This window comes from Hydra vulgaris, chromosome 13 (genome assembly GCF_038396675.1).
Source record: "Hydra vulgaris chromosome 13, alternate assembly HydraT2T_AEP".
Lineage (NCBI taxonomy): Eukaryota > Metazoa > Cnidaria > Hydrozoa > Anthoathecata > Hydridae > Hydra > Hydra vulgaris.
In genome coordinates this window covers 60,098,876-60,126,644 of record NC_088932.1, presented here as the reverse complement: position 1 = coordinate 60,126,644, position 27,769 = coordinate 60,098,876, and the positions used below count along the sequence as shown (strand labels likewise).

Below are 27,769 nucleotides of genomic sequence, written 5' to 3'. Positions count from 1 at the left end.
GCCAGGGCCGAGGCCCCAGTTACTTCCTAATTTAGTAAAAATCTTGTTTTATGTAACATATATAATTTTTTATGAAGAGATTTTAGCAATTTTTCTGATTTTAAATAAGAAGGAGAATGAGAGACAATGCGAGATAAGCTATTTTGAGTATACTGGAGTTTTTTAAGATTTTTTTTTGAAAGAACCTGATAAAAGACTGTTACAATAGTCAAGTTGACAATTGTCATATCTGCTATAAATTAATCTGCTATAAATAAATCTGCTATCATTCATGATATAGCACAAAATCAATTGTTAGATATTTTTATACTGACTGAAACTTGGATAAAGCCAGACGATCCTGTTGCAATTCAAGAGGATATGGCACCACCAGGTTTCAAAGCAATTTAATACTGCCGATCTATATAATAATGCTACAAGTAATTGTGTTAGCTGCTTCTTTAATGAGACATTGACGTATGTGGCGAAGAGCATGAATATGGTAGTTAAAGGATTTAATAGTGTTGTTTATATGTTGGTCTAAGGAGAGTGCTGAATCTAGGGTGACACCTAGGATTCTCACCGAATTTACTGTAGTTAGTGTTGTTCAAGAGAATACACTACTGTGTGTTGTAATCAATTGTATCAAACACTGCAGATATGTCCAGAGAGAGAAGAAGCAGGTTCGCAATACCAGAGTTGGAGATTGAACACATTGTATCATCCTGTAGGTATCTAGAATATTAGCAAGTCTTGGATAGGTTGTTATTGGAGTGGTACCTGGGTTACAAAAGTTACTGCAAAGAAGCATTTCTCCAAACAATGTTTGAAGTTCTTCTAGAAGATCAGAGAATTCCAAAAAGAAAGTGGTAGTCTGAATGATTGGATATGATCGATAAATAGCAAAAACATTGAAAATAGTGTTTGCTAAATTTAGTTTAGCAGATGCACGCTTATAGAACAGACAAATAGATGATAATGATAAGGGTTTAATATTTAAGTTTTCTCTGTATATTATTGTGTTGCCTCCCCCACAATGGTCAGATCGGCAGTGTTAAATTGTTTTGAAACCTGGTGGTGCCATATCCTCTTGAATTCCAACAGGATTGTCTAACTTTATCCAAGTTTCAGTCAGTATAAAAATATCTAACAATTGATTTTGTGCTATATCATGAATGATAGCAGATTTATTTATAGCAGATTATATATATAGACACTATTGCTGATAAAAGAGGCCACGCAATATAAGAAACAGCCTATTTTTAACTAAAACACTACTTTTCCTAATATAGTGTGTAGAGTTGCACAAAAAAAATGTTTTTTTCCTTTGGCGTTTTTTTGGGTCAAAACAACGAGTTTTTGTAGTTTTTTTTTGGCATAGTTTTGGTATAGTTTCCTTTTATTTTAGTATAATTTTAGTATATGATCATTACAAGTACAACTCCATGAATTTAAATTATATTTTAAATAAAAAATTAAATTAGCTATAAGTTAGTTATATATCTAGGCATACTATGGGATGTTTATTTGTATGGGAATGTTTATTTGTCATGTTGTACTTCCTAACAACTGTGTCACCCATTATATATAAAAACTATTCTTATCCTCTAAGAAAATTACCATTTTAATTTTGATAATGTAAATATATTAGTATATAATATCATGCCAATTTAATATCAGATTTAATATCAAATATCAAATAATATCAAATGCTTAAAAAGTAAGCAATCTATCGAATATCAAATGCTCAAAAAGTTAGCAATCTATCGAATATCAAACGCTCAAAAAGTAAGCAATCTATCGAGATCATTTATTTCTTTGAGCAATTGTATGTTGTGTAGTAATTCAGTCTTACATTGTTTGTTATATTTGTCAAAAAAGTATGTCGCTAGTAGGCCCTTATAAAAAAAAGCTCTATACTGAACTTAATTTTAAGGAAAGTATAAAAATTTTGAATTATTGTTACTTACTGAGTTTCCCACCTAAATCTGATGATTTGTAATTTATTTATTCATAATTTATTTTTTATCTGCATTTTTTTTTCTAATTATATGATTAATTTATCTAGACAATTTCATATAGTAAGAAATTGTCTAGATAAATTAAAGAAGAACAATAAAAAATCACTCAATAAATATGCGGTAGTGGTGTAGTGGTAAAGCGCTCGCTTCATAAGCGAGAGGTTCCGAGTTCGAACCCCACCACGTCCCTGGTAGTACCGCGCTCAACTTGTTTCTCCGCGCAGCGGCCTTGTTCGTCAAGGTTCGTGTTTCGGAGTTATAGAGTTGGGAGAGGGTTATAAACCACTATTAAGTAGCCTCCTCATCTGTAGTGGCCTTCTCGGCCTTGAGGAGGTGAATAACAAAAAAAAAAAAAAAAAAAAAAAAAAAAAAAAAAAAAATTTAAAGATATTCTAAATATGTATACAACCCTTAAAATTAAGAAAAACGAGGTCAGCAATAATTTGTCGACCTCAATCTTTGAGAGGTCGGCAAAAAATATTTGATGCAAAGGTCTTACCATAAAACATAGAAACGATGTCAGCAATTTTTTGCCAACCTCAAACAATTATAGGTTGGGAATGCGAATGCCAACCCTAATTCCGAGGGCTGTGTATGTATATATAGATATTATGGTACCTTAAAACCCTTTAGATAGAAACTCACAACACAGTGTTTTTAACGTGGTGTAGTTATCTTTTGTGTTAATCATTTTTTAGATTCTATTGCAGAAAAACTTCAGTTTTTATATCAAAAATAAAAAACATGAATTTCTATAAATTTTTTTATACCATTTAAAAAAAATTTTTTTTTTTTTTTTTTTTTGATTTATATAAAATTTCCCTTTATTTGAGTACTAAGTTGATCTATTTTCAAAGAAATTTTTTTAAAACATTATTATAGACCTGTTAAATAGAAAATTAGCTTGAGCATGAACTAAATATTAGACAATGTTTTTTTATCTAAAGGATGGTTAACGGCACCCTAATATATATAATAGCCAATCCTATAATTTTTTTTACAACCATTTCTTATGCGGAATGGTTAATGAGTGGTGTAGAGGTCATTTTTATATAAAATTTTTTTTATTTTTTCTTGATAGAAGTATTCGCGCTGATTGTTCAAAGTTACGCTTTTTATGATTTTTTCTAAATTTAGGGCAATTTCCAAGCATTGGCTTGAAATTTTAGATAAGAATAGCATAAAAATTATTTCATCAACTTGTTGCTCTCACGTTTGGGGCAGGGGGAATAAAATTTAAGGGTTTTTTGTTTCCAGCTTCCATTATTGCAACTTTTTAAAACACATCATTATTTGACATAAGTATAAACATACAAATGTTTGAATTTTGCTCCATGTTAGCAATCTCAAACACCAAAAAATGCTGGATCCATCACTGCCACAGATCTCTTGTTTCTAAAGCAAATTTGCTTCAGAATTCAGTGTTTAAACGCTGCAGATGTGCAATAAATATTTATATACATAAAAATTTTCAGTTTAAGACAAAATTTTCTCAAGAAAATATGTAAAATAATAATTTTTAAATGTACTTTTAAAGTTCACAGTTTGCAGTTAGGTATCTGATCAAAATTCAATTTATTAGAGCCATTCAATTACGAAAAGTGAGAAAGCAGTTGTGATAGCTAGCTCCTTGAATCTACTCTTCTTTTTTGATGTTTTTTTAAAGAACTCTTTATTTGAAGTAGCTTCTGAAGCTTCTCCAAGCTCATTACACGCTCTACATTATCTTGAATAAATTTTATTGTCAGCACAGCAAAATTTAATTTTTTATTACAAAATATTTTTCTTAAAACAAGAAATGCGTTTCTTGTCTTAAGAAATAAATATTCTACCCTGCAATTTATTTTTATAAACAAGAAATATATTTCTTGTTTTGAGAAATAAATTTCTTAAACTATGATTTACGATTTTGCTGTGAGGTCAGGGTTAGGGTTAGGGTTAAAGATTTTAAAAGATTTGGAATTCATTGAATCCAAAAAGTCTGAGGGAGTCTCATCCATAAGCATTTTTTCAAACTATGACTTAGAATATCAAAAATTAACCAGTGGTCTGGTGAAATATACAACTTAAGACCTAGTGGTTGGTCTTTATCAATAAAAACTGCTTTCAAAAGAATTTCAGTTTTGATTTTATCCGTTTTTACATCTTTTTGGACCCCCCTTTGTTTTTGAATTTATATTGTGATCTTGGTTAAAAGATAAAAATGTCTCAGCACCAAACACCTCTAATTATTATGAATATAACCTCTATCAAGGTTTTATCATGAATTTAACCTCTGCAACAGTCTCAATATATATCCGCCAATAGTCTTGTTGATCTTATATTACAACACTCAGTGTCTTAAAATTTGTTCATGAAGGTCAAAATGGGAAGGGGTAATATATATATATATATATATATATATATATATATATATATATATATATATATATATATATATATATATATATATATATATATATATATATATACATACATATATATATATATATATATATATATATATATATATATATATATATATATATACACACACACACATATATACATATATATATATATATATATATATATATATATATATATATATATATATATATATATATACACACACATATATACATATACATATATATATATATATACATATATGTGTGTGTGTATATATATATATATATATATATCTTTTAAAAAAAAACTAACAAAAAAAAAAAAAACTTTAAAGCTAAAGACGCTGGCCACAACAGTCTAGCGAAAATTTCTTAAAAAAAATAATAAATAAATTTAGTATTGAGAGAAACTCGTGTTAATTGATGTTTATAAAATAATAATTTACATACTCTCATACATGATGTCTACATTCAAGAATATATATATATATATATATATATATATATATATATATATATATAAAATATAAATTCAGAAAATAAAATGATTTCATATCTTAGATGCACTTGCATTTTTATGTTCCTTTTTCTTCGTAAATACACCACAATTTAAATTTTTTTATCGACATAAAAAATATGCAACAAATTTTTACAGTATCTTTTATTGACATAAAAAATATGCAACAAATCTTTACAGTAAATTAAAAGGAAGTTTTATTTCAATACTTTTCCATTAAAACCGTTCAGTTTTCAATGTTTGTTCCATGTGTTCAGTTAACTGTTCAGTTACAACCAACATCTGAAAGTAACTTTGATTTCTTTGGATTGGGAAATCTTCGCCGGTGACTTTCCACCATTTGAAACAAATATTGTTTTTGCTCTTCTTGTTTTGTTATTGTAGAATTAAATGCAGTGGCTATAGCAATTCGTCTAAAAGACATGTCTAACTGTAAGGCATCAAAAAAGAAACGTGAAGATGGTCTAATGAAATACTCCAGAGTTTTTGCACTCAGATCTTCAGTTTCAGTGTATCGGATTGATCGACAATTGAGTTCTTGATTGTGTGCAATTTGATCTTGCAATTTTGCTGCCATAAGTATTTTTATCATAATCAGATCAGAAAACAGACCAAGCTGTGATAGTTCTTTTCCAAGATACCATAAATGGCGACCCACTGCTTTTAACACAGTTGTTGAGAAAACTTTTGATGTTGAACTGTACTTTGCTAATACTTTTATGAGATTTAAATTGTTGAATGGAGCATCGCATGAGTATGAGCAGGTTATCCATGCTTTTACATAGATAAGAGTAACAAACAAACCAAATTCCAAGCACCCTGAACTTTCACGTTTAGTGAGCTTAAATTGAGTTTGAAATAAGAAAATCTCTATAAAATAAACTATTTTAGACATCCACCTCACGTGGTGAAAAGCACCAGGAACTTGGAACCGTATGCCTCAAGGTGGAATATCTCCAAGAAAGATCAAAGTTCCAAAAGTGATAATCATGATAATCTTCTCTGGGTAAATTTCATGCCATAATGGCGACATGCCAACTAGAGCAGATTTTTTTTAAGTTTTTTTTCTAAAATTGTTTTTAAACCATTTAGTCGACCTGTGTTTGATGCCGTAGTGTCGAAAGAAATTGCAACTATTTGATTTTGCAATTTTCAATCAGAAATGCAACCATTGTTGCATTTGCTATAAGCTCGCCAGTCCCCTGTGCCACTTTAGGAATTGCCAAAAGTTTTTCTGTTCTTATTCCTGAAACTAGAATCGCCTGACTATCAACTTTTTCAGCCCCAACTGAAATTGCTGAAATTGGAGGTGAACTAACAAAAAAAAAAGTTTTTTTTTTGTTAGTTCACCTCCCCAAGGGCGGGAAGGCTACTACAGACGAGGAGGCTACTAAATTGTGATTATAAGGCTGCCTTAACGTTAGCATAGTGTTGAAAATGATGCTTTATTAGGCTTCAAGATACCTTTGCACATTTAGAAGTTGATGGAGATTTCTCCTGACAATGTTGCTCAAAAAATTGTTATGTTGAACCGTAGTCTTCATCGCTAGATATAGCATTGTATGTTTCACTTGAACTATCTAATGATGACAATAATTCTTTTTCTATTTCCAGACATTTCTTTGGATTTTCGCTTTCTCTTCTCTTCTTTGATACCACGTTGAACTTCCTTTTGCATTCTTGATTCTTTACTTTCTTGCCGAAATTCTATCTACACCTCTCATATTTTCTTTCTGAACGTTGGTCTGCAAGAAGTGTTTGATCTTCTTCTATTTTTATCAACTTCGATGCATTTTGGTGAGCAATATCAAAAAGGCAATTTACTAAGTTTAAAAAATCTTCTTTTACCTGCTGTGCTGGCCCACCACGACTCTTATTCTTTGAAATATTTCTGTATCTTTCCAATAAAGCTTCAGTTTTACGAACAATACTTCTATGTTCAGCAGTTGGAATTCTAGCTTTGACCCAGATCTCACACAACTGCTGGACTACAGCATTTATGGCATCTTTTAGAGTTTTTTATTTTTTAGTTTATTAAATGTATCATCTGTTTTTGTATTCGGTTTTTAAATATACATTAGGCTCCTTATTAACATTTGTTGAGCACTCTTAATTGTATCTTAACATTCCGTGTAAATATGGAAACTAATAATTTCACTTACTCGTTGAAAAATATACCTATACTAGATGAAAAAAGTTATACTATTTCTTTGATTGAAAGAGTTGAGCATTTTATTAAAAGAATTCGTTGGAAAGCCCATTTTTTCTTAAAACCGAATACAAAAACAGATGATACATTTAATAATAATGATAATTATGGATTTAAAACAAAAAATACCCCACCTTTTATACCTGATTTAGAAAATTTTGAAAATGATCTATTACATTTAATTAAAACAATATAGTTTCGCCCTATAAAAAATGAATTTCAAACAGAATTAAAGTTAGATGTTAAAAAAATTAAATCAAACTCTAATATTTTGGTTTTTGCTGATAAAACAAATAATATTTATAACTCACAACAGAAAACTATGAAAAAAATTTACGCGACAATATTACTAGTTCTTATGAAAAAGCCCCTAAAAATTTTGAAAACACAATTAACTTAGAAGCGCAAAGTATTGCTAAAAAAATAAACCTTGATAATAGAATCGAATCAACTGCCCCTGCCCAAGCCTTCGTAACACTAAAAGACCATAAACCAAATTTTCAAAACAAACTTCCTTGTAGGTTATTTGTTCCCTCAAAAAGTGAGATTGGACATGTAAGCAAAATTAAATTGGACAAAATTAACAATATTCTTAGAAATAAATTAAATTTGCAACAGTGGAAAAATACCACTGATGCTATAAATTGGTTCTCCATAATCGAAAATAAAAATGACTGTACATTTATTCAATTTGACATTAATGATTTCTACCCCTCAATAACCGTAGATATTTTAGATAATACTATTGAATTTGCAAAAAGCCACACAGTTATTCCTGATGACACAATCCGTATAATAAAACATTGTAGAAAAACCTTACTTTATTTTAATAAGGAAACTTGGAAAAAAAAACAAACATACATGACTGCTTTGATGTAACAATGGGCAGTTATGACGGAGCAGAAGTTTGTAAATTTGTTGGACTATATATTTTAGATTTGTTAAGTAAAAAAATCAATATAAAAGATTTAGGCCTTTATCGCGACGATGGTTTAATAGTAATGCGTAGAAAATCTGGTCCACAGCTCGACAAAATTAGAAAAGATATTATAAAAATTTTTTTAAATATTGGCTTTCAAATCGAAATAAACATAAATTTAAAAACTGTGAATTTTCTTGATGTCACATTTAACCTCTCTGAAAATTCATATAAGCCTTTCAAAAAACCAAACGATGAACTATTATATATTAATATTAACTCTAACCATCCACCCCAAATTCTAAAGCAAATCCCAATTTCAATTAATAACAGACTAAACCAAAACTCCTCAAATGAAAATGTATTCAATTCCTCTAAACGAATATTTGAAGATGCCCTAAAAAAAAGTGGTTTTGAAAATTTTGAACTAATACTTGACCATGAAAAAAAGAATACAAAATAACGAAATAGAACTAGAAATGTAATTTGGTTCGACCCCCCATAAAGCAAAAATGTTTCTACTAACATAGGAAAAATGTTTTTAAAATTGGTCGATAAGCATTTCCCGCCCTCTAATAAATTACATAAAATTTTTAATCGAAATACAATTATAGTTAGCTTCAGTTGCACAAAAAATATGGAAAGAATTATAAAAGGTCACAATAAGGCTTTGTTAAACAAAAAAGAAATCCTAAATGAAAAAACTACAGAAAATTGTAATTGTAAACAAAAAATCAATTGTCCAATGAGTGGAAGTTGTTTATCAAAAAATGTGGTATATAAATGTGTTGTTTCTTCTAAGAATGTACCTGATAAACAATATATTGGCATAACAGAGGGTGAATGGAAAAAACGTTTTGCCAATCATAAGCAATCTTTCAAAAATAAAAAGTATTCAAAAGACACCATGCTGTCAAAATATATATGGGAATTAAAAAAAAAAAAAATATTGATGATTTTATACTGAATTGGTCTATCCTCAAAACAGCGCCTGCATATAACAATATTTCCAAAAAATGCATACTATGCCTACAAGAAAAATTTGAAATAATTACACATGCAAATCAAGAATGCTTATTAAACAAAAGATCAGAATTAATTTCTAAATGTAGGCACGAAAATAAGTTTCTCCTAAAAAACTATAAAAATAAATGAGTTTAATTAATATTTACATTAACTACCCTTTTTAAAAAAACATTTAAAAATAGCATAAGTAATCATTTCTAAAGAATTCTTTTTATAATAGTGTCAGCAAATTCCACAAATGTGTGAAAATTTACAGTAGTTAAGACATTTGCAACTTCCTGCAATTTAATTTTTGGTATAAATTGAAGTTTTATTAACTTGATCATTCATTTCTGATGAATCTTTGTTGATGAAACACAGTGTAAAATGGAAAAAAATTTTTGTTAAGTGATTTTCTACTAATATATATATTGGTAGTTATATCTGCCCAAGATAAGTATTTTTATCGGCACACCATCCCTAGCCTTTACTTGGTTGAGTAAAGGCTAGGGATGGTGTGCCGATAAAAATACTTATCTTGGGCAGATATTAAATGCATCTGGCTACTGTCTTTTAAAAGACCTCCTAGGCAAAGGGGTAATCAGATTCAATCTGTTGACTAGCCTCGCACCCCTTCATCTATTAGGGTAGCGCAGATGTATTTTTAATACATTGTTTCCAGTTTAGGATGTTGAATGCTGGATTTTCTTGACTCAATGCATGGGTTTTGCAAAAGTCTTCTCTTTTTGATTGCTTAGAACAGGCAGCTGATCTTGAATTTGATCTTATTTCTGAAATAGTTTGGGGCTCACAGTGGCTTGTAAATTTTAACTCCAACAAAACTCAGTTATTTACTGCAAACAGTTAATGCAATACTTTCAACATTCCTATATTAATAAATGACAACCATATCACTGAGTTCTCTTCTTTATGTCTTTTTAAATTATTGTTTACTATTGACCTTTCATGTAAAGCACATATACAATAGATTGCTAAATTAGCATCTGCTAAGGTTGCTTCTTTTTATTAAGCTTGCCATTTTCTCTCTCCTGCCTCCATTCTCTACAAAAATCTTAATTGTCCCTGTATGGAATGCTTTTGTCATATTTGGACTGGTTCTTCTAATGGTGTTCTTTCTCTACTAGACAAGGTCCAAAAATGCATTGTAAGCATAGTTGAACCCGCACTATCTGAGTGGGTCCAACTATGTAAGTCTTATTTATTTACTGTGTCTGTCTTTGTATGCTCTAAAAACTTTTATTTGTCTAGCTTCTTTCACCGCATTTCAACACATTGGAACTCTTTCCTGTCTTCATGTTTTCCTGACTCATTTCCTTGCTCTATAACTCAATTTTATTTTATTGTAATTCCCAACTTAATAGTGGTTGTTTTTCAGCCTTTTTGGGAGTGAATCAGAATAAAAAATATATATCAAATATTAAATGTAATTAAATATAAATAAACAATGTTCATTGTGTCAATATAAAACACTAAAACCAATTAAGATAAAATTGAGGAAGATGAAGTTATCTTAGAAGTTTTTATACATAACTGCCCTAACTGTGGTAACCTGTAAGCATACCAAAATAAAAAGAATTTCAATAAATTTCAGTATTAATTGTCCTATTTAAATCTAAAATTAAAGTATGAATTAAGATATTGCCATTAAAGTTAAATTTAGTAGCTCAAATAATAAATTTCCCAAAAAAAAACAAAAAACAGGACCCCTACATTTTTTTTGTTTTTTTTTTTTTTTTTTTTCAAAAAAAAAACAACCAAAAAAAAATGTGTCACATCTAATAACGTGGCCTTAGTTTTAGTTCTTGACATGTTTCACAACATAGTTATTACTTTTTCAAAAGTTTAATTTTATAATAAAACTCTTTTTTAAAAAAAGTTAGAAAATAGAAGACTTTTTACAGAGAAATATTAAGGGACCAAGAATTTACATAATAAACCAATAAAATGATTACAACTCTGTAAACAACCAATTAATGTAATCAAAATAATATAAACCGCCATTTTAATAAAATAGATAAGTTAGCTGCATAATGGAAAGTTTGTTTATTAAGTGAGGAATTTTTCCATTTAAAGTGGAGCTCTTCTTTTACCTTTAATTTATGTGTTTGAAGCAGTATCCAAAATCTCAAAAGAGTTACAATTAGATTTTTACAATTAGCTGATGAATTTAGATGTTTATATACATGGGATTTTTTATCAGTGCTAAGGTGCTCATTGATATTAGTTGTTAAATATTTTGAGGTTTTTGTAGATCAGGAATTACAGCCAGCGCAAGAAATTTATTATTCATTAAGACTTTTTTTACCACAAACGGTGATTTTAGATGTCAAACTATACGAATATATATTTGCATATGTGTGTGTGTGTGTTTGTGTGTGTGTATATATGTATATATGTATATATATATATATATATATATATATATTATATATATATATATATATATATATATATACACATACACACACACTAAAACTATTATATATATATATATATATAATATTTTTTAGAGTTTTCCAAAAGGTTGAAAATAAGCATTTGGTTTTGTTTAAATCTTCTTGGATTAATGATGCAATATCGTTTTCAAAATCGTCAATGCTGAGTACCAAAGGCATTGAGAAATATATTCTGCTACCTGAAGACTTGGAAGAGGGTAAAAAAAAATTTTTAAGCAGTGTATTAAAGGAAGTCTTAAGTGTTAACACACTATAACATCCTTTAAGAAATTTTTGTAAAGTTCAAAGTTTAAACTAGTAACACTGTAGTAAGGTTTTAAAAGATTTTTATGTTTATTATTTTTCAAGTTATATTTTGCAGAGTTGAAGTTATACTCTGACTTCGAAAAATGGCAGAATCAACATGATACATGCAACAACTACAAAGCTGTGAGAATTTATTTTAAAATTTACTTAAAAAATATGAATTTTAAAACATAATAAACAAAAACAAATTCGCAAAATTAAAAAAAAACTTAGTTTTTGATTTAGAAACCAAAAATAATTTCAATATTTTGCTTATAATATATTCAAATGCATGACTGTCATTTTGAGTTTAAATATTTTTTAGTTTTGAACAATAACTACTCTTATGCTTAAGATTTATATTACACACAACCAATTTTTTTATATGCTTTTCTGTAATTTTCTTAAAAAATTAAAAATTTGTTAATTTTTTTTTCTTTTTTTCAACAACTTACTAACCCTCCACCCTTCTTACCTTCCATCCAGAGGCTTTCAAATCTTCAACCCTTAGGTTAAAGAAAAAGATGAGAAAATTTCAGCATAAAAAAAAATAAATAAGGAAAGTACATTTAGGAGTGATTTTTTTTTTCAAGACTACATTTCTAAAACTCAATAATATTTTCTTACAGACTTTTTTTAATAATATGGTATTATGTTTAGACTAATACAGCAAAAAACAATATGTAAAAACAATATTAATTAAGAATTTTAAATAAATTTTCTTTTTTCCTTTAACCACAATCTGTTAAAGTAATTTAGATACACAATTACATAAAGTAATTGAAATACACTATTACATAAAGTAATTTAAAAACACAATTACATAAAGTAATTTAAATACACAATTATATAAAGTAATTTAAATACATAATTACATAAAGTAATTTAAATACACAATTATATAAAGTAGTTTAAATACACAATTACATAAAGTAATTTAAATACTATGTTCAGACAACTCTGACACTGATTCATCAATGTTCAACTGTCCTTTGTGAGGCAGGTCATTAAAAAACTGCTGGGCCTCAGACATGCAACAATATTTTAGAACTTTGCACAGCTGATTGGAGATTTCTCTGTACATTAATGTGAGGGGGTTTTTTTTTTGATAATTTTTTTCTCCAAAAGCTTTTTATATAACAACTCTTTTAAAAGTCCGTTCCAACTGAGTTTGCATTGTGACATAGGGAGAAAATATAATGGAGTGTAGGTATTAAACATTTGGCTTTGTAAAATGGTCTGATATGAAAAATTTAGGAACATGTTTAGCTCTGTCTTGATATTTTTAAATGATGAAGATTTCTTACAACAAGTACAAAATTCTTCCATTCCTTTCATTGATAGCTCTGCTCAAACCTTTTAGTTAACTAATGCCATATCATGGTCACACTCCATGAAGCTGTGGCCCCTTATTGGGAAATATAGTTAATTTTCTTGAAATCGTTTCTTATTCACAACATTAAAGTGTAAAAAATAAATAATAATCCATTTCTTATTTTACCCAGCATACAAATCACAAAAAAAGCTGTAAATGTGATAAAATTTATGTGAAAAGTGAGCACTATTTGATCTTAATCAGTGTATACTAAATGTGTACCTAGACAGCTGTCTATGATAATAAGTATTGATATTAAAAACATTAGGAAAACTCATGTTTTTAGCAAAGTCAAATGCAAGAAGCTGCAGGAAAATTTTCTCTAGGTTTATTGCTTTTTACAAGCTCAATATTGACACTTGATTTATAACATCTGTTTTTAGCTGGACTATTAGCTGAACTAGAAATTGCTGCTTTTGGTTGTTGACATTAAAACACTTAATTTATGAAATTGTCTAATTTATGAAAAATTTTATAATAGTGAATTAAATCACATGGTTTTTAAGGAAGTTAGATAAAGTTTTTTACCTGGTTTCATATTGTAGATGCCCTGGAAACTCTGGAATCAATTTAGTTTCTCTTTGTTTAATATTTTTAAACTTATGAATAGGAGAACCTTAACGAATATATAGGGGATATATACTATATAGGGGAGAACCTTAACAAACAATTTTTGTGAAATGTTCTTTTTATGTTGATAAAGTTGTTTAATTTATAAATTGAAAATGGTTTTGTAACGTTGATAATAGTTGAAAATAGTTTGATAACCTTTAACTCTCACACTATGCTGTACTAAAACAAAAAAATTTGTTTACTTATTGGTAAAAATAGCGATTTATTGGTTAAGGGCATTTGTCCCATTCATTTAAAACTACTCATTGAATGGGATAAAAAAATTATTGAATGGGGCAAATATAAAAGAAAAACAAGTCAGTAGACAAAGTAGTAAACAAAGAAAAAAAAGGTTAGTAGTAAGTTAGCCAGTCAAGCAATAATGGTTGTCTCTACAATTTGTACGCAATAGGAGCGCTATAAGAAATTTTGATTTTAAGGAGACATACATATGTCTGTATATTGACAAATCCAGCAAATTTTCATTTTAAAAATCAAAATAGCTTACAATAAATTTCATTTAAGATAGAATAATTTTTTTAAGTAAAACAAAATAGTGCAGTGCAAAAGCTTGGGTTCAATTAATTTAAGTTAATTAAAAAAAAAAGCTTGAGTTCAATTAATATAAATTATTAGCTTATTAAGTTTCTAATTTACTTATAAAAATTCAGCAACAAGGCAACTTATTAGATATAAAAAATTAAATTTTATTTATGTTTAACCAACATTAAAAAAAAAAACTTATTGCTTCTTTCAAAATACATGTGATAAAAATTAAGTATAATAAAGGAAGTGTAAAAGATATTAACAGTCAATTTCTCATAACTTGCACTCATAGTAACGCTTCTAGCTGTTGCTATTACAATTACCACATATCCACCATTGACAAGTGAAACACTGAATTCAAGCAGGCCCAACAAAATTTTTCTAGTTGCATTTCCATACTTTGCAAATATTTTGTTGTTGTTGGTTGATTAACATATTTTGTACAGATGACGCAATTAAAAATCTTCACAGTTTTCTGTTTCTTTCAGTTCTCAGAAGTTTTATTTCTTGTTTTTTTGTTATTTTTATCGGTTTTAATATTTTGTCTTATTTACTTTTTTGGAGTTTTAGTTAATACTGTACTATTATCCTGTTGTTTTTTGGGAGGTGCTTTAGGGTATAGATGAATGGTTTGTAGGATAACTATTTTCATTGATAGTTCTGAAGAATCTGGTTGATTTTTTTTTATTCAAATGTTGATTATCTGGTTGTTGAATTTCTGATTGCTTGACTGTAAGAGGTCTGTCACCAACACTAGACAATATAAAATCACTTTCCCTGAATATTTTTCTATTGAGTGGATAGATCCACATCTTAGAAACCTACTGCAAACATTTTTTATTGTGAACGACATATTATATGCTGTACACGCTAACTGAGGCAAAATTTAAATTTTCATAATCCTTCCTGGATTGGAAGCCAACCATTCATTTAGAGCCTAAAACAAAATTTAAAAGACCCAAGCCCCTGATAGATCTAATAGCTACAATCTATGAGTGAATAAAATAAAAGAATTCTCTTTGGCAAATCTTATTACTTCCAAGGAAATGTGGCTTTCATGGCTGTACATTAATAATATTTATAACATTAATAACAGCACTGGATAATCAACAGATAATTAGTACAAAGTGCTTATTTCCCAATAAAAAATTGTCACTTGTCATCCAACCACTTTTGTTACACAATCCTAAGCTTCCTGTAGATGCTCTACTTATAAAAAAAAATTTTGTAGTTTACTCTGGGAAATATAAATATAGATAGAACTGCATTATTAGTTTTTTTTATTTTAATTCACATCTCCAAGGCCATGAAGGCCACTACAGTCAAGAAGGCTACTTTTAGTTCTGATTACAACCCTCTCTCAACTCTATTACTCTGAAACACGTACCTTGAGGAACAAGGCCGTTGTGCGGAGAAACAAGTTGAATGAGTTTGATATTTTTTTTTTAACTGCATCTCGATCAATCATCATCATTTTTTTTCAATTGACTAATCCTTAAGATCAATTTTGACTGCAACTTCAACATTTAAACAATTTTTTTGTATTAATTTTAAGTTTAGTTTTATCTTAAAATAAATTTAAAAGTTCATAAAAATCAAAGATATGCAAATTTCACAGGACATTTGTATAATATGAAAGTTGTTTGTTTTGATGCCCACTCTGATGCCCGTAACTCTGCAAGTTTATTCATGAAACCTTTTCTGATGATTGTCATAAACAAAGAATAAAGTGCAGATTTAGCACTTCTGTACTCAGAGTGCAGTTTCTGATTGATTTGATCTAGGATCTGGGTAACACTAGTTGTGTCAGGTGCATTGATAAAAAGTCAAATATTTTTGCTTCTTAGAAATGTCAATACATGACAGTCAAATCTTGAAAAATGACCATCAGATATGTCAACAACAGGCCATTTGATATTATTTTTTCTAAATAGTGGTCAAACATTTGATATGCACCTAAAAGTGTATTGTGATTGCAGTGGTCACATCACTGTCATTGGTGGAGATGAGGAGATTTGGAATTTGTTTAACTGCTCTTTTAGAGTTATGGGGGCACTAATCCCTTTTTCCTTGAATATGTGGCACATTGCTATATCTCCTCCAAACACTAGATTTTACAATTGTAAAATTTATGGTATCAATATCTCCCTGCCATACACCTGTTTCTACTTGATTTATATCAATAAAAAAATTACTTTTTATATGTTTTTCAGCTAACTCATTAAGATGGTTACACGCCATTTCTTTTGTGTAGTTATAGGCATAATTAATAGATACAGTTTCCTTTTTTTGTGATGTACTTTTAATATTTTGCATCCCAATGCTTCCAAAAAGACTTGCTACGCTTCTTTGTTTGGAGTTCTTGTTGAGCATTTGGTCATAGCTTCGTGATCTGACATCCATGGAGGTTTCTACAGGCTTGCTTTCTTACTCCCTAAACATTCAACAATGTCTTTTTCAACTCTTGTCAACTTAAACCTTTAAGGCATCTAAATAAATTTGTAAAGCCATCTAAATAAATTTGTGACGCTTACTTGAACTTTGTCTTGTCAACTTAAACCTTTAAGGCATCTAAATAAATTTGTGAAGCCATTCAAAATATTTTGTTTATCAATAAAACTGCCTCTAATATTTATTTTAAACAAAATTAATTTAAACTCTAAATTATACAAAATTCATTACAAATTTATAAAATTAACTTTAATTTGATTTGCACTTTATAAGTTTCTTAATTTCCATGAACTTATTTTACCTTTAAGTGCAAATTGATTTTAAAATTAAATTAAAATGTTTTATGTAGGTATACTGCTTGAAGTAAAATGTGACATTTGAATAGCCTAATTATTTTTACTGTGTGTCTTTGTGTCTTAGGACACAAACTCTCTTTAATTTTTAAAGAGAGTTTGTGTACTAAGAAACAAAGACACACAGTAAAAATAATTAGGCTATTCAAATAAAGGCACCAATCCCCTTAAAGAGCTATTTAAGGTTTTCCATTATTTTGTGAATGCTTTTTTTTTTATTTTGTATTTATTTATTTTATTTTTTTGTTATTGTTTCCAATGAATCTTTCATATCTTAAGGGTAATACCACTTTAATGTAAAGACATTAAAGTGGCGTTACCCTAGATGCAGTAGTGGTGTAGTGGTAGAGCGCTCGCTTCATAAGCGAGAGGTTCCGAGTTCGATCCCCACCACGTCCCTGGTAGTACCGCGCTCAACTTGTTTCTCTGCGCAGCGGCCTTGTTCGTCAAGGTTCGTGTTCGGAGTTATAGAGTTGAGAGAGGGTTATAACCACAATTAAGTAGCCTCCTCATCTGTAGTGGCCTTCTGGGCCTTGGGGAGGTGAAATAACAAAAAAAAAAAAGATCTCAGTATCTTTTGTAATTTTGAGATCTAAATGAGAAAAAAAAAGTATGAGTTTATACAAGAATAACATCCAAGGTTTGCAAGCTTCTCCTATCTCTACCCACATTCAAATCGTGGGTTTTATGTCAGATTTTTTTTTTCTTGGGTAAGTTACCTTCACCACAGCATAATAACCTGCTCGTACTGATTTATGTAACAGTTTTATTAATATAAACTAAATTTAAAAAAATATTTTTATAACAATTTTTTTTAAAAAAAATAGGAGTTAGCTAGAAGAAAATTGTTAACCACAAGTCAGTCAAACAAAGCAGGATCTGTAATTAATTTTGAATCAACTCAGTCAAATAAAGCAGGATCTGCAATTAATTGCAAATCGACTCAGTCAAGCAAAGCAGAAACTTTAATTATTTTTGAATCAAGTCAGTCAAGCAAAGCAGAATCTTTAATTAATTGCAAAACAAGTGAAAAAGGTCAAAATTTTGACTTAAAGCAACAAATGAAATCAAGTCACGATTTGTTTGATGATTTTCATGCTAACCATTCTAAAAGTAAAAAAAAATGTAAAAATGTTTTAAACCCACTAGAAGGGAGAACTGAATTGATTCAGCAACCATTGAAAGAGCTTTCATCTCCATCAAGAAAGTTCTCGCCTGCTAAAGATTGTATTCAAGATGGACTCGACAAATCAGTTTTACTTTTTAACAGAGCTTCTCCAACTAAATCAACATATAATTTAAGACATTCTAAAAGTACCAACGACATTATGAAAGATTCACAGGATAAAAACAATATGCCAAAAGTACCTAATAAATCTAGTTGTTTAAAAGAAACATTGCCACAACCAAAAATATTAACTCCAAGTATTTTATTGACTCCTATAAAACTCAGTGATCAAAAAAATTTAACTTTCTCTTTGAATAAATCAGAAAGCAGCCCAAAAAATAAAAATTTTAAAGCATCAGAAGTTATTTCAACAGATCTTAATGTTTCACCATCGAATTCCATGAAACTCGCAAGTTTAAAAATGCAGCCGAAACGAACTCGAAAAAGTATCAATTATCATGAAACATCAGAAGTTATTTCAACAGATCTCAATGTTTCACCATATGATTCCATGAAGCTCGCAAGTTTAAGAATGCATCCAAAACGAACTCGAAAAAGTATTAATTATGATGAGGCATCAGATGAAGATATGAATCATGATACTAGCCATATAGAAGATTCGTCTGAAGAAGAAAAAGGTAGAATATTTTTGATGCTTTTTAACAGAGTTATAAGGTTTGTTTAATTAAATAAAACAATTAGATGATTTAACTTGATAAATGGGTGATATAACCCTGACCAATTTAATTTAAATGATATGAAAAGTGTGATAGCTGTAAAAATTAAATGAATGTTAAAAGTAATGCTCAATGTAGTTATTCAAATTCTTCAAATTCTTTTATTTGAAATTATCATGACTTTATCAGAGTATTATGTCAAATTAATAGCTTTAGACAAATTTTTTTTTAATATTTAAAGAAACTTTTCTTTTTTTATATATAATTTTCATATATAATTTTATATATAATTTTCAAAAGCTTTTTACGACCCCTAATAGTGAATCTAAAGAACACCATTTTGGAGTCTTTTTATCATTTTTGCTCATCGGCATTAACCCACTATAGATCTAAGTTCTAATCGTTTCTGGCGTACATTAACTATATATAGTTGTCGAAATACAATATTTCTATCAATTTTCACAAAAAATAACAAAATTTTGAGCAAGAAAGACCTTATAATTTAAAGAAATTGTCAATAAACGACCAGAACAGATCATATTATTAAACTATAATGTTAATTTTAACTAAAAAGCGTGTTTATTTAAAATCTTATTCAAGTTTGGACAAGCAATTGTGATTTTAAGAAGATATTTTTTTAAAAAAAAGAATCTTTGGTCTGGGTTTTTTCACTACAAACATTTAAATTTTATGGTACCACAAAATTTATAATTTTAATTTTTTTTTGTCTTTTCATAATTCACAGACTTGATCATTTAATGGAAATATATCGTAGTCAACAAAGTATCGCACAGACGCTATAATATTTTAAAATTGCCTTAACCATCCCGATTGTATAAAAATGAATAAAATATAAAATAATACTTGTAATGGGTTTTTAATGTGATTTGACTGTTTTTTTTTACCAGAATTTTCTAATAAAAGAAGAAAACGAAAGCTCTACAAGTACAATCAGCATCTTGTCGATGAAATTTTAACTCCTGTGACTGTAAATTTGAAACCAATAGTTCACATCTCTCCTACAGATATCAACAACACTTTGAATTTAAACAAAAATGTGAATAAAGAAAAAGATGTTAATGTAATATTTTAATTTATTTGTTATATTTCTTTCAAATTTTGCATCAATTGTTTATTGTATTATTTTTTTATTTTATTTGTTTACATCTTTATATTGTTTTTTATTATGTTTTTAGCATTTTTTGTATAAATATAGTCCATATTTATATATATAACTCTAATAGAGTGTAATACACTCTATTAGATTTACAAGGTTATTCTAACCATAATGTGGTGTAATGGGCCAATATTTTGAGTTAAAAATCTTTTTAGTTCACAAATTCGAATAAACAATTAAATAACTTTTTTCTTAGGGACAGAAAAAATTTAATTTAAAAACATTTTCATTGAAAATGTTCATAAGCTTTGAATGTAGGGAAAATTTTTGGCATTATGCCGGGGCAATTTTAAGAATTGTGAATTGTACATATACAAATTATGAAGTGTTTGTTATGCATTTTTATCAATTAATAAAATATTTTTAATAAACTATAAGGTTTCTTTTCAATCAATAGTTTTTTGTTTTTGTTTTTTTTTTTAAAGAGGTTTAAAACGGACTTCATGCTTCCAAACGAAACTGGCATTTTTACAAAAAATTTAAGATCTATATAATTATATTTTTTGTTATTTTTTAAAAGTCCTACTTATGAAAGTTTTTTTACTGACTTATTTTTTTCTTGTGTTTTCATGTCTTACTCCTTAATTCAAAAAAAAACTTTCTTGTTTGGATTAAAAAAGTTTACTAAATAAGTATCGTTCTTTAAATAAGTATCTTATATGCAATTGATTATTTTTATTAAGAATTTAAAAATATTGTAATGTCAATAATGTCAATAAATTTGTTCAATTAGTTAAACTACTATGTTATTTGTTCTTATCATAAAGTTATAAAAAGTACTTCTATAGAAGGCAAGTTTTTGTAAATGCATGCCACTCTTTGAACAATTTTGTTTGTTACATGAAAATCAGTTTACAATTTTCTGTTGATTCGTTTTATGTCAGAATTTCTGCAGATCTCAGCTTCAACTTATGAAATACATTTGTAAACCCCCCTTTTTTTTTTTAACATCTTCATAGCTTGAAACATAGTTGAAGCAGGTGCAAAAACATGTTTACAGTATGTTTTTGCCCTTGGTCTAAAAAAGAAAGGGCATCATTGGAATATCCACCCCAGATATGGCAACAGTATTCCAAACACGATTTATAGAGATAAAGAATAGCATCCAGAGTAAGAAAATGATGAGCACTATAAAGAGATGCAACCTTAGCAGATGCTAATTTTGCAATCAATATGATATATGGTTTCCAAGAAAGATCGGAAGTAAGAGTTAGTTCTAGAAGATAAAGGGTAGATGACTCATCAAGTACATTACCATTTATAAATATAGGAAGATCTAGGTTGTTGCGATAATGATTAGCTGAAATAAATTGAGTTTTATCTGAGTTAAAGTTCACCAGCCACTGTGAGCCCATGCTGCTGCAGAAGTGAGATCCTCTTCAAGCTGAAATCCCCCCTCCAAGCAATCAGAGAATGTTGGCTTCTTATCAAGACAAGAATAGATGGTAGTATCATCAGCGAACAAGGTCACCTTTGATGCGAGAATATCTGAAAGATCGGTAATGTAAATTAAAGAGAGAATAGGGCACAGGAAAGAACTTTGAGGAACCCCTGAAACAGACAGTATATGAAGAAGAGCGCCACTATTTTAAGACCATGTTGGCTTTTTGTCCAAATCTTATTTTATAATTTTATTTTCCACTAGCAATATTTAAACTGGCTTACCTGATATCTGTACACAAAAATGGGCCCAAAAATGGTCCCCCCTGACCCCGGGGTACGGGGTCAAAACCCAGCTAAGAATCTTCTCCCCCTCGAGGACTACCCCCATGCCAAATTTCATCGAGATCGGTCCAGCGGTTTGGATTTCTATAGAGAACAAACAAACAAACACACACACAAACACACATTGCCCTTTATATATATTAAGATTATTCAATTTTATCCTCTATTATTTTATAATTATATCCTCTATTATTTTATAATTATATCCTCTATTATTTTATAATTTTATCCTCTTTTATTTTATAATTATATCCTCTATTATTTTATAATTATATCCTCTATTATTTTATAATTATATCCTCTATTATTTTATAATTATATCCTCTATTATTTTATAATTATATCCTCTATTATTTTATAATTATATCCTCTATTATTTTATAATTATATCCTCTATTATAAACAGAAAAACTTGTTTTGACTGTTTTTCTCATATTTAATAAAGTCTTTTAATAAATACTGATTTTAAAAAATGTCCAATACTTATACAACAATCTAATAAATAATTTATGTTCTAGTAGGGAAGAGTGGGGCACCATTAAACAAAGCAATTATATGGCGATGTTAAAGTATTGTGATAAATCTTTTTGAGTTGTAATCAGTTACTACTAGATGTATTGTTTAACGTATAATTTAAATCAGAACATGTCAATAATTTTGCGAGAGGTTCAAGTTTGTGTTTTTTCCGTTGCAAAGTAATTTATAAATTTTTGGAGCTGATGCGTTTTTACGGTGTTTTATTCACTCTATTTTTTTGAAAGTGCTTCTATTTTGTAAACTATATTTAATGAGCTCTTCAGTGTGGCAAAGACATTTAATATAATAATTTTTTGAAAAACAAAAACCTGTCATCTTATTCTATCAGAACGTATGGTATTCCATAAAACAGTTTTAGCGGGGCGCCATGAAACTAAATTAATGTATCGTTTTAAAAACTATTTGATAGTCACTTGGTAAAAAATCGGTGGACCATTAAATAAAGTTTATGTAGCAAAAATAAATTTTACATTATTTAATATTTATGCGTGTAGTATGATGATGTACTTAGGTAGTTATAAAATTAATTTTGTCAAATAAACATAAGTTACAAAAATTTACATAGACATAAGTTTGCTTTATTAACTCTTTTTTGTTGAATGATTATCATTCATTTAATTTATGTTTTTATACTGATTTCTATTATTATATAAAATCTGTTTCTGTAAATTAAAGCTCAGCGTGGTATCAAATCATGATATGACCATGATATGACCATTTTTATACATTGTTATGCATTTTTATACATTTTTATACAAATCATGATATGACCATTTTTATACATTGTAAAGCCTCTTTGTTATTGCTTTAATATTTTTAAATTGGAATGAGGAGCTATGTAAGAAAAACTAGTAAAGGAACCTTTTTGAGTAATTCAATGGAGGTAGCTGTTGATTTAGTTTTAACAGGAGAGTGTTCATTAAGAAATGCTGCAAGAAAAATGAATCTTAATCACAGCACCTTATGCATGTAATTTATGCTTATGTATTCTGCACAAATAAGTACTAATTTGTCCTACTTAGTAAATGAAACTTGCATAAGTTTGTAATTAAAAGCAAATTCCTAATGTGTGTTTTTATGTATACAGATACGTTAAAAGAAAAAAGGATTAAAAGAAGGAGAAATCATAACTATGAAACCTAATTTTTCTACAAGAGTATTTACTGAAGAGCAAGAAAATCTTTTGAAGCAGTATTTTTACCTGCTCTCAAATGTGTTATGAACAGTCTGTTAATTTTTATCTCTTTTAAAAGCAATTTAAGATCTATTGTTTTTGATAGGGCTATAATAAATAATATAAAAGTTCCCAGTAACTGGATTAAAGAGAAGAAAGCTGGAATAGAATGGATGCACTTGTTTTTAAAACGGAATTCTTTAAGCATTTGAATGCCAGAAGGATGTTCTTTGTCAAGAATGACATCTTTCAATAATTACAATGTACAAAAGTTTTTTTGCTAATTTAGTGGCACTGTATTTAAGAGAATCGAAGTTTAGTGATGCATTTCGTATTTGGAGTCTAGATGAAACAGCTACCACCACTGTACAAAGATGTAATAAAATTATTACTAAAAAAGGCATCAAGCAAGTTAACTCTGTGACAAGTAGAGAGCGTGGAACTTTAGTGACAAGTTGTTTTTTCATAAGTGTCTCTTGTTCTACCATACCACCTGCAATGATATTCCCACGAAAAAAGTTTAAGCAACATATGCTTAATAATGTACCATCTGGATCTCTTGGTCTTGCAAATCCAACTGGATGGATGAATACAGAGTTATTTGTAGAAGTAATTCAACATCTTATATCAAAAACATTCTCGTCCAAGAAAAATCCATCTCTACTTATATTTGATAATCACGAGAGCCACTTATCTATAAAAGCTCTTGATCTTGCAAAGAATAATGGTGTTATTATTCTTACTATGCCACCACATAATAGTCACAAAATGCAGCCCTTAGATGTCTCTGTTCAAAGTTTATTATAATGACGCAGTAAAATCTTGGCTTCTAAATCATCCTGGAGTGCCAATCACTGTTTACGAAATTGTATCTTGTGTTAACATTGCATATGAAAAAAGTTTTACTATTACAAACATTCAAAGTGGATTTAGGAAAAGTGGAATATTTCCTTTTGACAAAAATGTATTTTCAGAAGCAGATTTTTTATTTAGTGTTGTTACTGATAGAAACAATACAAGTACATGCCAAGCGAATACTGTAGAAACTCTGAGTACTAATAATTTGTTACTCTCACCAGAAAAGCTTCAAGAGCCTTTTGTCGGTTCCAAGCCAAGTACAAGTCAAGCCAATGAAGTTATTAACTTTGTTAGCCCTTCTCAGTTTAAAGGATTTCCAATGGCCGCTGAAAGAAAAAAGAAAAGAAAACCTCGTGAGAATGCTAGCAGTATAATAGCAACAGATCAACAAAAATTCGAATTAAAAGAAAAGAAAAGTAAGATAAAAAACAACTATCTTATCAGAAAAAAAATGTTTTAAAAAGTGATTTATTAAGTGATCAACATGATTCCTATTATTAATTTTAAAATATTATAACGAGTCTTTAGAAAAAGTTGTTTTTTTTTTTTTGGTATGAATTCTTTATGTTGCTTTCCTACATTTTATAATATTTTTATTATCCTGTTTCATGGTACCCCATAGACTATATCAAGGTACTCCATGGGTGGGGTACCTTGATATAAAATTCGAATTTTACTCAATAAGTTTCTACGATTTTTGACCTCTTTAATTTTTTTATTTTAGGAATTTAATTTTTTTTTTTTTGAGCAAAATTAAATTTTGCTCAAAAAAAAAACGTGTTTAAAAATGTAGTTACAAAACAAAAACCAAAAGTATTTTATGGTGTCCCACTCTCCCCTAGTCAATTCCTAAATAAATTAAAAATCTATTAGTAGGTAATTATTCAATAGTTTTTGTACTAGTAGGTATTTATTGTTTTATGTATTAGAAGTTATGATTATTTATGTTGTATATACTTTAATAAGTTATAATAATTTAGGATATTTAAATTACAATAACTCAAATCTTTATTTATTTTTTATTTATTTTTCGCGAAAGTTTTTTCGACTTTATTGTTTGAAAAATTTTCAATAAACGCATTTATAGTTTTATGGACAGAAATTTTCTCATCAATCTTCATCTAAAGATCATCAAAAAACTGCTGATGTTATGAAGGAACATATCAAGACAATGAAGCATAAACGTTTAGGAGTTAAAAATGTTGATGATTTTATAATTGGCTCCTTTGCAGGTCACTTTTTAAATTATTTATAATTGTTTAAATTATTATTAATTATTTATTCATTAATATAGGTTTATAATATCCATTGATAAATTTTTTTGTATTGTTTTTACTAAAACTCTTTGAATGTAATGTTATAAGAAAAACTCATGTTTAAAAGTTTTCTATTTGTAATTTGGTTGAAATGTTTTTTGATTAATCCTTGTTTGTAATATTTTTTCATAAATAATGGTTCACAAGTAAAGAAAATGTGCATTTATATAGGATTCAATCATATTGACGATCTCGATATCCCACATTTATTATTGGAGGATTTTATTGTAAACAAATGTGGCTGTCGAGTTACATTGCGTGAATTGAATGTTTGATCTTCGTCATAAATAAACGTTATTTTTGCAAAACTTATTGTAAATATTTTCAATTTGTATATAGTAAATATCGAAATAAAGGTTTTCTTGTTTAATATATATTTGTGTTTTAAGTATTTACATAAATATTTATATGTTAAGGTATTTTTTATGCTTCAATAAATTTTCTCTTTGTTATTTTAGAGTTGTTTCTTAAATTTAGAATGTTTGACATTTTAAACTCTTATTTATTGTCTTAGCATTCTGGGAATTCGTTACACTTTGAAATGTCAATTAGTTAGAAATTTTGTTTTTATTTATCTTCAAATTATTGATTATTAAATGCCTCAGTTAAATTATGTAAATTTAGAGTGAAATTATTTACATCTAAAATAAAAGAATTATAAATAGTTTTATTTATTGTTGTTATTTTTGTTTTAAACAAATTGTATCTTTTTTTTTTTTTTTTTTGGCCTAAATTTAGCTTGACAATATGCTAAGTATTTTTTTATTTCATCTAAGGCCAGTGCGAAGGGGGGTGTGAAGCATCCCCTCTTCGTGCCGATTGGGTTATATTTCACATTGCCGACTGCCTTGTCGATATTTGCCTTTTAGGCAAATGTCGAATAATTTACAAATTATTCGAATTCTTTTATTTGAAATTAACATGGTTTTATCTTCGTATTATGTCCAAACAAAAAAAACTTTAAATGATATAATTTTTTTTGGTCAGGTTTTTTTTAAATTAAAAAAAAAATTTTTTATATGTAATTTTCAAAACCTCTTTACTGTAATAGTGAATCTAAAGAACACCATTTTGGAGTCTTTAGATCAATTCCGCTTATCGGCTTTAACATGAATTTAGTTAAAATCTTTTGAAAAAGTTCCTTAACTTGCTACTGATCCTAGTTCTAATCGGTTCTGACGTATATTACCTATAAATAGTTGTCAAAACACAGTATTTCTATCAATTTTCACAAAAAATACTAGAATTCCGACCAAGAAAAAGCTTAAAATTAAAAAAAATTGCCAATAAACGATCAGAACAGATCATATTGTTAAACTATTGTTCATTTCACCTCAAAAACGTATTTAAAATCTTATTAAAATTTATCAAAACAATATTTTGCGACATTTTAAATAATAACATTTTTAATAAAATTGTTATAAAAAGACCATTAGAATGAAGTTTTGATATATTGTTTATTTACGTTGATTATAAGCCATAGGTCGTAAATTAGAGCTGGGTTGTTTTTTTTTAATATCCTGTTTAATTAAAATTATTTTAAAATCTATTCAACTTTTTCAATATTTTATTAGTTCTAAATAATGAGAAATGTTTACTATCTAATTGACGTTTTGTTTCGTTAAAATTTGTTTTGTATGCCTAGTTATGTGTAACTTTATAACATCTACTGTATTATTTCGACTTTTTATGTCGGTCAAAAGTTAAGGCTCGCTGCTTTATTTTGAAATTTAATGTGCTATATTAATGATTTTCGTCGATAATTTTGATTTAATTTTTATCACCATTTATTAACTCTAAATTCTTTTATTTTGAAATAGTACTAATAAAAACACGAATGAAGTTAATAATAAAAAAGTTACAAAATTGAGCGGATAGACATCTTGAAACTTTAATATCATGGTCAAGAATCTCTGAAAAAACACGTTAAGAATCTTGTCTAATAGCCGATAAGTTAAATATCGCATATTCGGTTGTTGCACGTAGCGACGTTATACT

General features: G+C 28.1%; 1 protein-coding gene across 2 annotated transcripts in view; it reads left to right on the top strand.

Annotated features, from left to right (window-relative positions):
* The window catches only part of LOC100207344 (uncharacterized), a 50,034-nt gene extending 23,889 nt beyond the window's left edge, over window positions 1-26,145 (top strand). Inside the window, exons 4-9 of one of the 2 annotated variants that reach the window (XM_065815154.1) lie at window positions 11,572-11,714; window positions 11,879-11,946; window positions 17,967-18,945; window positions 19,893-20,065; window positions 25,555-25,687; window positions 25,943-26,145. In XM_065815154.1, coding sequence (XP_065671226.1) covers window positions 11,572-11,714; window positions 11,879-11,946; window positions 17,967-18,945; window positions 19,893-20,065; window positions 25,555-25,687; window positions 25,943-26,046 — 1,600 coding nt within the window. In that variant the 3' untranslated portion in view covers window positions 26,047-26,145. Of the gene's footprint in view, window positions 1-11,571; window positions 11,715-11,878; window positions 11,947-17,966; window positions 18,946-19,892; window positions 20,066-25,542; window positions 25,688-25,942 lie in introns of both variants that reach the window. The other variant, XM_065815153.1, reaches the window with a different exon arrangement.
* Window positions 26,146-27,769: the final 1,624 nt, after the last annotated feature.